The sequence below is a fragment of the Malus domestica genome, chromosome 06 (assembly GCF_042453785.1).
Source record: "Malus domestica chromosome 06, GDT2T_hap1".
NCBI lineage: Eukaryota > Viridiplantae > Streptophyta > Magnoliopsida > Rosales > Rosaceae > Malus > Malus domestica.
In genome coordinates, this window is record NC_091666.1 from 28,234,308 (window position 1) to 28,250,588 (window position 16,281).

Consider the following 16,281-nt stretch of genomic DNA (forward strand, 5'->3'; position numbering starts at 1 on the left):
TGTCTTGAGATATAGACCTTGCGGGATTGAATGTCAAGACACCTATAGCCTTTATGATTGAGACTATAGCCAAGAAAGACACATGGCTTACTTTTAGGCTCAAGTTTGGAAGCTACATATGGTTTTAACCAAGGAAAACACCTGCACCCAAACACTTTCAGTGTTGTATAATCTAGAGGCTTGTTGGTTTTATTCCTTCCTAGTGCTAAAACATGTTGAGTATAATAGCACAAGTAAGGGTGTCGAATCCACAGGGACTAATTGAACCTATACAACCACTTGTTTTGCAAGAACCCTATTAGATAATAAAACTAATCAATTTAGACAGATTTGTTGTTGTAACTTGAAAACACACAAAAATGAAATGAACACAAGTAAATGAATCAACAAGTAATAAAATGGGATAGCACCAATGGAGATGAAGCTAGGGATTCGGTTTCACCATTGCTAAACCAATTCCATGTTTGTTAAGTCAGTTTATGCTCAGCCATCTACCTAATTCTTGAGTTTGTTTCACTTAGATATGATCAACCATATGATGTGTGGATTTGATCAAATGTTCCTAGTCAAGAACCTAATTGTGATGTGCAACTTTGGTTCCTAATCAAGAATGTGTCACGCATAAGAAACTTTCATAAAACCAAAGGAAACACTTGGCAGGATGTTTGCAAAACATTCCCTTCAATCATTCCCATATCTACCAAGATTATGCATGATGTGTGCTTTTAATATTGGCTAGACAACCTGTGGTTAATTCAAATGGTGATCAAGCATTAAAATCAACACACAAAGTCACAATTAAATCAGAGAATGAAACAAGAAATAGAAGGATCAACTGAGCATTCTAAATTAACTACATGGCAATCTTGCTAGGCTACATCGAATCCCTAGAAAGAGATTAGTTACACTTCATGTTTACAAAAGGTTTGACATAGAAATATATAACATGAGTGAACATAGAATTAAGAAGAAGAAACCCTTGAAGCAAAACTGGTGTCGAAAATCCCTTAAGAGTGGCCTTCGGTGTTGGTTCTCTAAGTGTGATGTAAATGAAGGTGGAGCGGCTATGATTGAATAATGGTATGATGGAATCCCCCCCTTGAAGAAGTGAGTTTGCATAGTTTTTATAGGGGTTTTATGGGAGAGCATACGGATGCCTTTAGAAAAGTGGAGCTGGAAGGGCAAAGATGAGCTGTTTTTGTGAATGATGATGGGGTGGGTGGATTTCTGGAATGGTAAATGCACGGCACAAGGGAAATATGCATGCATGAGCTTATTTAATTGAAGATGCATGTGGAATAGCTGCAAGGATGAAGTAGACAACCTGGAAGTGGTTGTACAGGCTGGAAAAGGGGTATGAAAGTGCACGGCATGGCTGTGTTTGTTGGTGTAAATGTGGCTGAATGGTTTAATTAATGGGAGTGCATGTTTTTGGTGTAAAAGGGAGCTGGAAAGGTAAAGGAATGCACGGCAAGGTGTGTGGAACCACCCAATATGTCCGAATTGCACCACTTTCCTTCCACATCTTTTCCTGAAATTCCAGCGCCAAATTAGTCCTCGATTCCTCATTTGGACTTCAAATTAACTCCCCAAAATCTTCTCCACGCTTGGAATAATGCTCAGCTACCAAAAGGGGTGTTTTTACTTCATTTGCCTTGCAATTGATCCTAAAACACACTTGGCTGCGCACTAACACCAAATAATGTAAAATACAACTAGTTTGATCCAAAAACATCACAAAGATGCCAAATATGGAGGATATAAATGCACACGAAATGTGAACTATCAAGGCTTGTTGAATAAATTTTCCCAAGGGCAAGATCTAGACATGGTAGGCAATCGGTTGATAAGATACACTGATGTAGATAATGCTTCAACCCAGTAAACATGAGGAACATGAGAGGCAGCTAAAAGGGTTCGAGCAGTTTCCACTATGTGGCGATGCTTACGTTCCACACAACCATTTTGCTCTGGTGTATGAGGGCAAGATAGTTGATGATGGATACCATGATCATTAAGATATTGAGTAAACAAAGAACTGACAAACTCACCTCCAGAATCAGATCTCAGTGTAACAACATTAGTATGTAACAAAGATTCAGCAAGAGCTTTGAATTCAACAAAAGTCTTGAACACTTCAGATTTACATTTGATAGGAAAGAACCAACAATAACGAGTGAAGTCATCCACTATAAGGAGATAATATCTACAACCAGATACAGAGAGAAGATGAGCTGGACCCCAAACATCAGCGTGCAAAAGTTCCAAGGGTCTAGTTGTAACACTAGATACAGAAACAAAAGGCAATTTGGAACTTTTACCCATTGCACAATTGGAGCAGAAAGTCTTATTCATACTAGTAGAAACAGGAATACTAGACTGAGAGACAAGTTTATTCAAGATTTTGAAAGAAGGATGGCCCAATCTTTGATGCCAAACCTCTGAAAAAGCTTTAATAGTGGCTGCATAAAGCTTGTGGGAACCAGCATTGACAGGAGCAGAGAATTGATAAAATCCATTTTGCACAGGGCCTTTAAAAAGCGTCCTCGCCAAAGTAAGATCCTTCACAGTGAAGTGAAAATGATAGAGATGAATGGAACACCAATTATCAATAGTAAATTGATTGGCAGAGAGTAAATCTTGCTTTAAATCAGGAACATGTAACATATTATTCAAAGCAAAACGATAAGAAAAAGTATGTATATACGAAGAGCTGGAATGAGAGAGGCAAACCTTTGCCGTCACCAATATAGACTTGTTTAGGGCCTGTGTAAGGTTCAGGATTTTGAAGATTGGCTAAGGAACTTGTCATGTGGGAACTTGCTCCGGAGTCAAGAAGCCATGAAGTAGAGCCATGCTGAGAAGTGTTAGCACACATAGCAGCCTGAGAATTTCAGTTACCAAACTAAGGATTCAGACGATGGGGACATTCAGAAGCTTCATGATCATATTGGCGGCATATTTGACAAATGAGTCGTTTGCCAAAATAGGAGAAATCGGATCGACCTCCACGATGATGCTGTTGATTGGTGCGATTGTTACCATGATGGCCAGAGAAATTGTTACCACGATAGCCAGAGAAATTGGTCTTGGTCTGTGAAGATCTAGGATTTGACTGATTGCGATCTTGAGAACGACCTGGATACTGATTGAAGTAAGAGGAATTCTGAGCAAGAAAAGCTTGAGATCCATAATTGGAGGTCGGTGTAGGCAGAAGACCAGGTGATGAGCCAAGATTCGAAGAGAAAGCCTGAAAAATACCAGGAGATGTAGTGGCTTTCTTGCGATTCGCCAGTTGAATTTCTTTGCTAAGAAGCAAGCCATGAAGTTCATTGATTGTTGTAGAACCAAGACGGAATTGAATCGCATCAACGAAAGAATCATACTCAGGCGGCAGGCCATGGAGAGTGACAGAGATGAGATCAGAATCTTCAACCGGAGCTCCGGCGCTGGCAAGAGCATCATCAATTTCCTCAATTTGCTGAAGATAGGAGGCACCAGTGGATTCTCCTTTAGAGATGTTGCGAAGACGATAACGAAGTTCATGAATATGCGATTGTGAAGCCGCTGCAAGGCGTGATTCAAGCTTGAACCATAGCTCTCGAGATGAATTGACACCAATAGTATAAGGAATCAAAGATTCAGAGAGAGTTGAGTTAATCCAGATAAGAATGTTTTGATCATTCTCATACCAAGCAATGTACTTAGGATTCAAGATCTGATTTCCAGAGGCATCTCGAAGAACTTTCGGCGGAGCTTCGATCGAGCCATCAACAATTCTAGTGAGATTATAACGGCGAAAAATCGGAGCAAACAATGCGCTCCACGTGAGATAATTGGTGGTGGTAAGCTTGATCCGAACCATGGAGCCGATATTCTGAATCGTAATTGAAGCTGTAGAAGCGGTGCCAGAGGAATTAGGGCACGAAGTTGTCACCGAAATTGGATGAACAAGTGCTGCAGAATCAGAGGAGGGAGAAGCAGCAGACGCCATTGCTGGAAATTAGGGTTTCAGAGAGGGGAGGGAAGCGTAAGAAGGAAGACTCAAGGGAGAGGAGGATCGAGAGGAATTTGAGTCGTCAGACAAAGGCGAAAGATACCATATTAAGAAAACTGTTTCATTGAAAAAATAATTAGAGTACATCATTGGTTTATATAGAGCTATACATATGCCAACTAAGTAGCTATACATTTGCCAACTAAGCACAACAATCCTACCTGTCCTACAACTAATTACAATAGAAAAATCAAGATAAACTATCCTTAATATCAATATCAACACCCTTTTTAGATTGTTGTAAATGTCATCCATTGATTCACCTGGTTGGCTCACTTTCGTACATTTTTGTTCGTTTGATCTACTTTTGAGGACTTATATAGAACGGTTGAACGTCGCGTAGTGTTCTGGTTTAATAATGCACGTGACAATATATTATTAGATGGAGTGTCACAATGATAATGAACTCATTTCATATAAGTTGTTCTTCTATTTGAGACGTAAAATAGTCAATTCAAATGGTAAAAATAGATAGAGATATTCAGAGTGACTAAAATGAGACACATTTTGTAATTATAATTAAACTCTCCAAATTTGAGCCACTTAAACAATGTTGGAAAATGACATTTTCACACCACTGAAACGTCGTCGTCTCGTGTTTCTTATGAACCAGTAAAGCCATTGCCAATTTCGGAATAACAAGCTGACCTCCATTAATGCTTAAATCAAGCTTCGCTCCCATTTTCTCAACCTTTCCCGCCAAACGCCTATCTCCGCCGAAGCCAGTGGCGAAGCCACGTGAGGGCGAGGAGTGGCGTCCGCCACTCCCCTCGCCGGAAAACACAGCCCCAGCGCAGGTTCAGCCCCTCCCCTCCCGGAAAACCCAACCCCTCCATGGCTGTTCTACCTCCACCACTGTGGTGCACCACGGACCTGTCCTCGGTTCGAGTTCTTGCTTGGGAGGGTCCTAGGGTGTGCGTGTGTATAAGATTGTGGGTATGGATGTTGCTCACGGGTAGAGAGGGAGAGGGTGAGGGCGACTTGAGGGAGAGAGAGCTCGGGGAGCTTCGAAGAAGAGCAGAAGAGGGAGTGAGGGGAGAAAGGAAGAGAGATGAGAGAGGGAGTATGGGAGAAAGGGACAGATATCAGGGGGTGGGCCTTGGGCTCACCAATTAAGACCCCAAAACTATTTTTAATTAGGAATGGGGTGTGACATCATACTTGTTTATATTAATACATTACGAACGATAACAGTTGTAACTTGTTTGTATTAATACATTACAAACGACACTTAAATTTTTTACTATATAAAATGATTTTGTTGTCTACATATTTTTTGGAATTTTGTACGCTTTTAAATTTCGCCCCTCCCCTTGAAAATTTCTGGCTTCGCCACTGGCGGAAGCCACCGCCAGACGCTACCTTCACCTGCTTCGCACACACAGCGCCAAATGTTCGAAAAAATGCCTCAACCAAAGCCCCCACCATTATTCTCCCGCCATCCACTTCCGCCTACATCCACCTCTCTTTCTGCCGACAGCGCTGTCACTAATGCGACTTCACAATCGTCGTCCTCGGCGGTGCTTCCGCCCAAACCGAAGACGACCCGGGAATGACAAAATACGTCCAGTTACTCTGCCGGGAAATCAACGCCACGAAGGCCGAAAACAAGACCGACCCGCCTCTGGAGACGGTGTTTTTTGGCGGCAGCACGCCATCTCTTGTGCCGCCAAAGCTCGTGGATTCCGTTTTGGAGACGTTGAGTCTGAAATTCGGGTTGAGTTCGGAGGCTCAGGTGTCGATGGAGATGGACCAGGGATTGATGGAGTTGGGTGTGAATGGGGTGTCGTTGGGAGTTCAGGCGTTTCAAGAAGAGCTGCTGAAAGCTTGTGGGAGAGCTCATGGCGTTCGGGAGGTTTATGAGGCTACGGAGATTGTTGGGGAATGTGGGGTTGAAAATTGGAGCATGGATCTTATCTCTTCTCTGCCTCACCAGACCCCGGAAATATGGGAGGAGAGCTTGAGGTTGACGGTAGAAGCTCGTCTTACCCATGTGTCAGTTTATGATTTGCAGCCGAACAAGGCACGAAATTCAGGGGGTTGTAAGTGGAGCGAGTGATGAAATCTACGGTTTTAGTTTTGGAATGAATTTGGTCCTGAAGTTGGAGTTTTTTTGTTTGCAGGTATCCACTAGGGGAGTTCTCGTTGCCTTCAGAAATGCGGTCTGCTGAGTTCTATAAGATGGCGTCTAGGACGCCTTCGGATGCAGGTTACAACCTCTAGAAATTAGCAGTTACTGCAAGAGTGGATATCACTGCAAACACAATCTAACTTATTGGAAGAACAAGCCTTTCTATGCTTTCGGCCTTGGCTCCACTAGCTACGTCGATGGCGTGAGGTTTTCGAGACCAAAGAGGATGAAAGAGTACACAGGTTATGTGGAGAAAATGGAGAATGATTTGGTGGAGTGCGGTGAGAGTCCTCGTACGGTGCAGGACATGGCCACGGATGTTGTTATGCTCTCTCTTAGGACTTCAAGAGGTTTGGACTTGAAGTATTTCGGAGAAGCATTTGGTAGTAAACGAGGGAAGGGCCATCGCTGCAGATGAATTCAACACCTTGCTAGTAAACGAGGACGAGACTGAAAGAAGTCCTGCCTACATTCGGCTAAGTGATCCAGATGGTTTCCTTTTGTCGAATGAATTGATATCGCTTGCATTTGCGGTTGTAGCTCCGTAAGCTAAGTGCAATTCCATGTACCTGCAGCGTCTGGTGGTAGAGTACTAGAGTGGAACACTAGCATTCAAGTAGTTTCATGGCATCATCAAAGCTGAAGGCTTTGTAATTTCTACATAGCAGAGCATCAGAAGAGAGATTCTACTCTTGCACCTATCGTTGTCATAGTCGACGAGAAAATGGTGCAGCAGAGAACCATGGCCGGAACATGCGTCATTCAAGTGATAAGCGACCAGCTGAGCATATTCAAGAAACTAACATGTTCAAGTTCCCGGCAATGGGCGAGGCATCGCGGAGAAGAATATGTTGAGGTCGATTGAAACATGAGTCGTAAGGGGAAGGCTTGTAACATTTTACATTTGTAATCAAATATCATTGGCAAAGGCTTTTCCTTCTGTTTTTTGTTTGCTCAACCAACCAGAAACAAAGTACTTGTTCTCTTATAACTTAAGAAAAATCTTCAAATGTAAGAAAATCAATGATCCACAAACCTTCAAAACATGAGGCCGAATTGCAAGTTTGGACGATGAACGACAACAAACTATAGCCGTTGAATTACAGGTGTATGGAAGAAATAGATTGTTAGCAACTAGTTCTACTTTCGTCATCCACCAGTGCCTTTATTAAGGGAATGATACGTCATGTCTGGAGCAACTTTGAAGACGATGATCAAGAATTTGGCTTTCTTGCATCATTCGTGTGCAACATACTCCTCTGTGTGACGTATAGCATGCAGATCTACAAGAAAATATGTTGAACGGCAAGTTTGCGCCTGAAATCCTAGATGGTCATTTCAACGACTCCAACTCCCTGAATTTAAACATATGAAACATATAGAATTAGAAATTCGAGTCGCACTTTGTGATTTACTTACACATCTTTCATGGTGGTATGAACTATCTATAAATGAACTTGTGTATAGCTTACCAGCGACTACGAGGGTTTTGTTTTCTGCCCAACTTTTGAAATGCGCCTAAGCTCTTGGGTTCCTTTCCTCATCTCTCTGCAAATTGCAAACAAATTAGGAAAATCCTGCAACGAATCCAAATGTGAATTTTAAGTGTCCGAAAAAGTGATACCTTTGGTGCAAATACACTATCAGATAGAAAATAGGGAGCAGCATCAAAGTCAGTATGGAGATAGCCAGGTAGAATACACTTATATGTTTCTGCAAATACAAAACAACGCGACAACATATCCTCCGTGACTCAAAAATCTTCAAAAAAGAAGGAAAAATACAGATATAAAAAATGACAGACAATCCTTGCAAAACTGCAATGGAAAATAAGCCAGAAGATTGAAACTATGGAACAGTTCATTCTTTATAGCAAAATCTACTGCAATAAGAGACTGAGACCTTACCCTTCCTCCTCTAGGAAAAAGCTTCCGTTTCCCCGAGCAAGTATGAGCATGACAAAATTGGTGCAAGAAAAACTCTACCAACAAATCAAAGTGTAAGCACAAGTATAATAAACAATAACCTATCTGAAATTATATCAACAAGAGCAAAAAGAAATACCATTAAGACGGCGGGCTGAAGGACTTTGATTAATCGGAAAACAGCTATTGGCAAGACCCTACATTATAAAAGGGGAAAAAGTAAAAAGGATTAAACAAGGTAATGTACAAGAATCAACAATACAACCAATTATAGTGCCTTAAAGCAACCTCACATAGGTGGTGATTCCGTGCAACAGATGCAGGATTGCATTTGGTTTTGCTCGACTTGGTATTCATCACAGCATCGCAATGCAAAGCTCCGCATAAATCAGCTAAGCACTTGCTGCCACTCTGCATTCATCAAATTTTTTTCAAAGAGCAAAAGAGAAACCATATGACGGAAACAAAAATCATACATACGATTAAAGATATAATAGAAAAGATAGAGATCAAATAAATTTATAATCATGTATTGATGTATAATGCAAGTATGCTTGAAGCAGATGGAGAATAGCTCTTCGGACTTTGAAACAACTCCAGATGCTAACTACCCTTCCCCGGAGTCCCAAGGTACAAAATACACATCTTAAGAAAGGAAAGATTATCACTTAAATATTTCTTTATCTGTGTTATACAATGCGATCTTGTACAGAAGTTTAAGCCATGTAATTGTTCTTCGTCATTTTTTAAGAAATAGTTTTATGATCTAATTTATTGCATCATGCTACAAGCCTACAACTAAAATGATAACCTTAAATTTGCTTAATTATTTTTTCGAAAGCACGTTTATGAAACCCCAACACAATAGGGAACTGATAAACATGGACTAGATGCAAACGCTTTTAAAAGAAAAGTTCTTTCATTTGCAGATAAGCTGAATAGAGATAATTTGAGGTTTATCAACTAGAAGAACAAAATATAAATAGAACAGAGGATAACAAATGCGAAGAGGGCCAGCTGAAAATGAAATTGCTTCTTGCACTATTTGGACAAGTGTTCCTAATTCCTAACATATTAAAGCAAGGAAATACAGTCCACATACTACATTCAGAAGATTGTTGTGTCTGTTGTCAAAATGTTGATCAAGAAACATTTCAGCACGGAAGCTTTTCTTACAGTATCCGCACTGCCATTCGTTTATATCCAAATGAATCTTGTGCTCTTCCTGATCTCTAAATAGATCGTTGTCGGGATGAAGTTGACAGTTACGCGGAATCTCATAGTGCTCATGTTCCACAAATGGCATCAAATACTACAAAACACAAATCAGAAGTAGCCTTTCCTAGTCCCCAGAATATCAAACCAAGATAGTGATCAAGGAGGCTCTTCGCTTATATCCTGTCGTTCCATTACTAATCCCCAGAATATCAAACGAAGATGTGAAAATAAATGGCTACGACATTAAAGCGAACACACAAGTTATAATGAATGTGTGGGACATTACCAAGAGAACCGAAATATCACAGCAAGCCGGAGAGGTTCGTGAATAGTGAAATAGATTACAAAGTGAATGACTTCCAAAACCTTCCGTATGGGAGCTGGCCGGAGGAGCTGCCCAGCAATTCAGTTTTCCTCGGTTATTATTGAGCTTGCTTTGGCAAATGTAGTGCAGAAGTTCGATCAGAAACTGCCAACATCAGCTGAAGATTTAGATATGGCTTGTGTAAAGAATCTCCTCTTGAACTCCATCGCTGTTCCACATCGATCATCAGCTTGCTAGGGTTTGCATACATTGGGTGTGCAGATCATATGTAGGCCTTGGCTACTCTTGTGGGTGTCCAGTTGGTGCAGCAGCTCTCTCAATAAATCCTGGATTTTGTTCAAATATATACTCTCTGTGTTTGTGTGTAGATAATTAACATAATTAGTTCGCTAATCATCGATGTCTTCGCAGGATATGTTTACTACGGGTACTGATACCACGCATACAATCCTCGAGTGGGCGATGGCTGAGCTTACAAGGCATCCAAGGGTCATTAACAAGTCGCAAAGTGAGGGGAGGGGAATAGTTGCAAGCAAAACAGATAGAGAGGATGATTTGGTCGAAATGCACTACTTGAAGGACGTGATCAAGGAGACTCTTCAACTACACCCTTCAGTTCCGCTACTGATTCCCAGGCTGTCGACCGGCGATGTGAAAATACATGGTTGCAACATTAAAGCCAAGACACAAGTACTGGTCAATGTATGGCGGATTGCAAGAGATCCTAAGCGTACAAAAAACCGCTTTTTCCACCTCCCTTATTGCTTTTTTGGGCCCCATTTTAGAAACTTTAACAAAAGAGTCACCCTTTCGGCTGTATGTATCAGGCGGCACCAGCAGCCACGTCCAATTCTATGAGAAAAAAAAATAAAAAGTTTTGCATTCACAATTTGGATCCTCTCCACACCTTAGCATCCGAACCTAAAAACCAGAAAATTCGAGTATTTGGTTAAAAATCGTAGTCTTTGATTTGTGTGAGGTAAGCTGACGGAATAAGTTAATAGTGGCCATCTGATTCAATCTGAGTGATTCGAATTACTTGATCCCTAGATTTCAGACAATGAGATATGAAGTAGATCTCTTTCCTTGCGTTCACTATGACTTGTGAGAATATGTAGTAATGAGGAGATAACATATGCTAAAAGTTATGGGTTTTGTTAGAGACAATGTGACGGGGTGACCAAGGAAATTTTTTTCAGTGTGACTGGTATACGGAATGGTACATCACGTGTTACTATACAAATAGTGAAATATTTGTGTTAAAAAGTTAATAACTTAAAAAATAAATTTCTCACCACTTATATAAAAACACATATACCCCCTTCCTCGTTCCGATCACAATGAAAAAAATTCTTGGTTTGTGTGATTGCAAGAGATCCTAAGCGTACAAAAAACCGAACATCGAAAGTACCCTGTCGAGGCCGTTGCTGTCCCGTACGAAATTCCATCTTTCTGAAAATGTACGGTAGAGAGGAAGCTGCAGGGTTCCAACAAGTGGTTTAGATTGGATTTGCTGTATTTGGTGTTGTACTGGATTTGCTGTAATGTATCTGTATTCTTGTCTTGGGTTAGACAAGAATGTATGTACTTTTGTTATATGCTATCATATATGCTTGTGCATCTTTTATCGAATCCAACGACGCTCCAAACAATGAGAAATTAGGGAAATAACAGCAATTAAACACAGTAGGCAGCAGATGTTCCAAGTTCTCGCACTCAAAAAGCTACCATGAATGAACAGCAATTAGAAAGGAAAAGGAGAACCTCGATACAAGTACTTCCGTTCGACACAAATTCGGAGAAAAAAAAGACAAATACAACTTAGTTTCATCTAATTAAAAGTGAAAACGCACAAGTTGCTATGCTCTGAAGTTCTTTATGACCACATTCAAAATGCAGAAAGCCTACCTACAGGTCAATGACACGAGATAGCTTCTGGATGCGGAAGCGGTTCAATAAGAAGTCCCCTTGCTTGATGGTTGCTTGGTACAGTGAATTCTTAGCATCAGGACGATTGGTTTCTAAAACACCGGCAACTTTGTCAATCTTGCAATGAAGCTTCCCTGCTGCAATGAAACGAGATAGCTCCCTGTATGTCGTAGAATGGGTTAGATATATGCAGAAAACATGTAAACGTAAAATACTTAACAGCATCTCCACGAAATCAAGGACCAAATTTTTTTTAAACTATATAAAGTAAACCTGAAACAAGGTAACCATAAGACTCAGTCACTTACAGATCAATGAAATCCACGGTCACGCCAAAAGCTTTAGCCATAGCTTCAATAGTAACACTCTTGTAGGACTCCAAGAACTGAGAATAAACAACAGTTCTGATCTCCCTCATGTAATAACGGAAGTGTGGGTGCAAATAACGGTCCAACTTTATCTGCTCTGTCAGGCCAGCTGAAAAACAAAAAAGAAAAGAAAGAAAGAAATTACAACTATGAAATTTATTGATTTGGTTGATATATGACAGGACCAATTGAAGCTCAGGTAGCTTATGAACATGCAAACCAAGAGTCTAATATCATGCAGATAGATTAATATATCATGTCAGACATTTATCGCTGGATAGATCTACTTACCAAATGCTTTGAAAAATGATTTGTATTGGCAATCATATAGAGAGTTCAAAAACTCTGTAAGGTAGGGAATTTTCCCAATCACTGTCAATATTTCTGGAGCATCCACGACCTGCAACATATTGTTTGAAATTAATAATTTCTTGTAAGAACAAACATTACTAACACAATGGTAGAAACACATAAAACAAGAAGGTGAAATCACAAAACATGTGGTAAGAAAGCAATTTACCTTTTGTTTTAAAGAAACTCTGTCCAACGATATAATGCTTGTAAGGACGGTATAAAATATGAAGATGTCATACAAAATATCCCATAAGTGGTGAAGGTAGAAATGGAACCCAAGAACAAATCAGCAGCCTTCTTAAAATTGCGAGTGGACATGCAGTACAAGCCTTTATACACCTTCAAACAGTTCTTCCTTTCCCAATCACCTCCCTCTTCAAATAAGCTGATATCATGATACAATGGTTACAAACAAAGCTCAACTACCAAATTTAAAAACAAAAAAAATGCAGGTCACAGATCCATGTCACTACTACTTCTTCACTTTGTCAATACTCTTAGAAATGAGGTCAAAATCCATGTAAAAGAAACCGAGTTGCAGTGTATAGAAGACCAAGTCCATCTTTTGCCCAACTGCAACTGTCCTGCTTTCCATTACCTTGAGTTGTTCCAAAGCTTTCTCCTAGGTTCATAAGGGAAGAAGTTTAAAGTCAAATTGGGGAATACCACTAAAAGGGGGAAAATAAAAGGCAGATATGACTCGTAGAACAAATAAGTTACAACTTATTTACCTTGTCGCCAATCCGAATGAAAAACAGGGACTTGGCCAAATGAGCTTCTCAAACCTCACTTTCCCCTAAGTTTTCTTCCGCATCAGCAATCCTAAACAAAGGTAACCAGATAAGCTACTTGGTAAAGGAAACTACTTGATCACAACGGCTATAATAATAGCACAAATAACAAAGTTCTTCAAACTAGAAAATTCAAACACATATTGTCTTTCTACTTAGCCCACTGTAAAAATCCCAACGGTTGGTCAACGGAGAACTCATACTCCATTAGCATCCAATCTCACAAAACTTTATCACCTGTGTAAAGCCTAATTCAACAAGTTATCCAAGTTCTTTTCCGCATCAGCAATCCTAAACAAAGCCAACCATATAACTAGGTAACGGAAATTACTTGATCGCAATGGCTATAATAATAGTATAAACAACAATATTTTTCACACTATACAATTCAAACAAATCTTGTCAACCTGCTTAATTTACAGTAAAACTCCCAACGGATTGCGATTAAGTCAATGGAGAAATCATGCTTCATCAGCATCCGATCTAACAAAAATACATCACTTGTGCAAGCCTAGTTCAACAAGTTCCAAAGCAATTGCAAATTTTCATAGCTTCGAATCACAGTGAAGAGTTCAAAGCATAAATTTCAATCCCTAGTTCCTTTTCTCACAATTCTCAGTAACCAAACAGAATCTGGACCAAAATCAAAATTAAAATCGAAAAAAAAAAAACCTCAATAAAGCACTCACTTTTCATCGAGCTTCTTGAGCTCCTCCTGGTTCTTCGCCCTCATCGAGTCCATAACGCCCTGGTCCAGCTCGAGCATTGATTCGGCGACTAGGGTTTCGTACAACGGCGCCATATCTACAAAATCCCCCAAACCGAAACTCAATTCCCGATACGCAAAAACCGAAATTGAAAGCACAGGCAATGCGAAAACCGGTTCAGTTTAGTAAAAAATGGGCGATCTTACCGTCGGCTTTGAGGGAGGCAAAAACCTCCTCCCTTAGTTGGACCTTTTCGATGTCCGGGACATCGGAATGGGAGAGGAGGAAGAGCTTGTTTGCGAGCACGAGGTGCGGCTGCTGCGTCCCCTCTTGGGCTTCCATTTGGAATCGGTGGTGGTGACTCGGTCGGTGAGATGGGTCCCCGAGTTGGGAGTTCTTTGTGCTTTGCTTGAAGGAGTAGCGAAACGACGGTGGGATTTGGCCTAGTGACGGGTGTTTACTATCTCGCTCGGTAACAGGTTTGTCTTTTTCAACACGAAAGGTAAATTGGTAATCAGGCTAGAATGAAAATTTGAATGGGCTCCAAATTATTTTTATAGATATAAAATGAAAATTTTGGATCATATTTGCACTTTTTATAAGGTGATTTCTAAATCGGTAAATTGCACTCTTTATAAAGTGATCTTTAAAATCATTGTTGCTAGAATCAGATCTCTTTTACCTTATTTGATTAGTCGTAATCATGTTAGTTTTGTTCCTGGTAAACAAATATCAATTGAGGTCAAAACAATCTATGCTTTTCGTGAAAAAATACCAATTGAAGTAGGGGATTTTTTTTCAAACAACAAAGAGTTGGGTCAAATATTCAATCAAATGAATTTGAGCATGTTTCCCATATCTTCTCGACATAAAATAACACGAAAATAACAAGTTCGGGTCAACACGTTAATAAGTCGGGTTATTATCAGATCACCTGTTAAAATAACAAGTATAACACATAAACGACCCAAAATTGAACACAGAATCTCGAGGGCATTGGGTGACTGTTATTAAAAGTTTAGTTCATATCTCCAAAAGTAAGTTACTCTACATTCTCACTGCTATCCTTCTATAATCTCCAAGAGTATTTATGTGGCGGTTCTCTTTTTAATTTGTGCTAGTTCTATCATGTCCCTCATTTTTTGGTTCCTACGTTCTCATTACAACATGCCAAGCTAATTAAGTCCGGCTCAATCGTGCCTCGTGTCGTGCTCGTGTTAACTCATTTAATAAACAAGATGGGTTGGCCCATCTCATATTTGAAACCTTTAGCCTAGCGCAATCCAGACCAGATATCTAATTATACTTGTGTCGTGCTTGCCATGTTAGACTGAGCTTGCTTTTCTTTTTACTTTGTTTTTAATTGAAAATAGATACTCAATATAATCTAAACTACTTATTAATAGAATCTTTTTTATCAACCACAAGAGAGTGAAACGATTATTTAGTCTTCTATCACAAAAAAATGATGGACAAATTTAATACAAAAACCTCCTACTCCTACAGTCCTACTCCCACCCACATTCTCTCTCCCTCCCTCCATCCTTCCCATTTTAAGAACAAAATAAAAATGCTTATGTTAATGCTATTATAACATAGAGGCTCTGTCAACAATCATTTTTCTAAAAATGACAATCATATTTTTATTTTTCCTATTCTAACCTTTCTTCACTTGTTAGTGAGAGGTCTTAGGTTAGATTATCGCTAAAGGCGAATTTGAACCACATTATTGCTTGCCCATTGTGAGGCTCAAGCCACCTCTTCCCTTTAATGTAGAAAATATTGTTTCTTAAAAAAAATACACAATATTTACAATATAAGGACAAACTAATAATTATGTAATATATTTAAAAAATTAAAAAAAAATGTCCACGTTAGAAAAACTGTCCCATTATTGTCTCATATTTTATAAATATATTTTTTTTTAAATTTTAAAAACTAATTACATTTTTTAATAAACAAACAAAAATAAATAAATAAATGAAATTGTTCATCTGCTAGTTTATATTAGAGTAAATTGTAGCTATTGTCCCTTAACTTTAACTGAATTGGAGCAATGGTCTCTCAACTAAAAATTCATTACCATGGGTCCCTCAACTTATCAAAACGTGCAGCCATGGTCCCTCAACTAAAAATCTATTACTATTGGTCCCTCAACTTTAATTCAACTAGAAAAATAATCTCTTACTTTAACCCAATTATAGCAATGGTTCTTCCAATATAACTCGTTTTAACAAAAAAATTGACGTAGTTGACGAAAATAACCATAATTACACACTTTGATGAGTTGAGGGACCCTAATTATATGAATGATTATTCCAACATAACTTATTTTGACAAAATTTTGACGAAATTGATGAAAATGACTATAACCACACATTTTGATAAGTTGAGAGACCAATGGTAATGGATTTTTAGTTCAGGGACCATTGCTCCAATTTGATTAAAGTTGATGGACCATTGCTACAATTTACTC

General features: G+C 39.4%; 2 protein-coding genes and 2 pseudogenes across 2 annotated transcripts; 2 read left to right on the forward strand and 2 right to left on the reverse strand.

Annotated features, from left to right (window-relative positions):
- The first annotated feature begins 5,212 nt into the window (after nucleotides 1-5,212).
- Nucleotides 5,213-6,870, forward strand: LOC139197088 (uncharacterized; annotated as a pseudogene).
- Nucleotides 6,871-7,153: 283 nt separating this feature from the next.
- LOC139197090 (uncharacterized) lies at nucleotides 7,154-10,221 on the reverse strand. Its single transcript, XM_070823697.1, has 7 exons — nucleotides 9,216-10,221; nucleotides 8,402-8,524; nucleotides 8,253-8,310; nucleotides 8,096-8,169; nucleotides 7,813-7,901; nucleotides 7,661-7,736; nucleotides 7,154-7,543 (listed from the first exon to the last, which is right to left on the reverse strand). The coding sequence occupies exons 1-6, from the start codon at nucleotides 9,417-9,419 to the stop codon at nucleotides 7,667-7,669; spliced, it is 618 nt and encodes a 205-aa protein (XP_070679798.1). The 5' UTR covers nucleotides 9,420-10,221; the 3' UTR covers nucleotides 7,154-7,543; nucleotides 7,661-7,666.
- LOC139196917 (cytochrome P450 736A117-like) lies at nucleotides 10,056-11,327 on the forward strand. Its single transcript, XM_070823276.1, has 2 exons — nucleotides 10,056-10,358; nucleotides 11,229-11,327. Exons 1-2 carry the CDS (start codon nucleotides 10,056-10,058, stop codon nucleotides 11,325-11,327), a joined length of 402 nt encoding a protein of 133 aa, XP_070679377.1.
- Nucleotides 11,328-11,381: 54 nt separating this feature from the next.
- LOC103441281 (26S proteasome non-ATPase regulatory subunit 6 homolog) lies at nucleotides 11,382-14,286 on the reverse strand (annotated as a pseudogene).
- Between the last annotated feature and the right edge of the window lie 1,995 nt (nucleotides 14,287-16,281).

Excerpts from the sequence above, each read along its gene's own strand:
- LOC139197090 (XM_070823697.1), bottom strand. The coding sequence starts at position 9,419 with ATGCCATTTGTGGAACATGAGCACTATGAGATTCCGCGTAACTGTCAA. Across the intron at positions 8,525-9,215 it reads ACAACAATCTTCTGAATGTA|AGTGGCAGCAAGTGCTTAGC; the intron begins GTATGTGGACTG and ends TGATGAATGCAG. Across the intron at positions 7,902-8,095 it reads TTTTTCCTAGAGGAGGAAGG|AAACATATAAGTGTATTCTA; the intron begins GTAAGGTCTCAG and ends TTGTATTTGCAG.
- LOC139196917 (XM_070823276.1), top strand. The coding sequence starts at position 10,056 with ATGTCTTCGCAGGATATGTTTACTACGGGTACTGATACCACGCATACA. Across the intron at positions 10,359-11,228 it reads AGACACAAGTACTGGTCAAT|ACAAGAATGTATGTACTTTT; the intron begins GTATGGCGGATT and ends GTCTTGGGTTAG.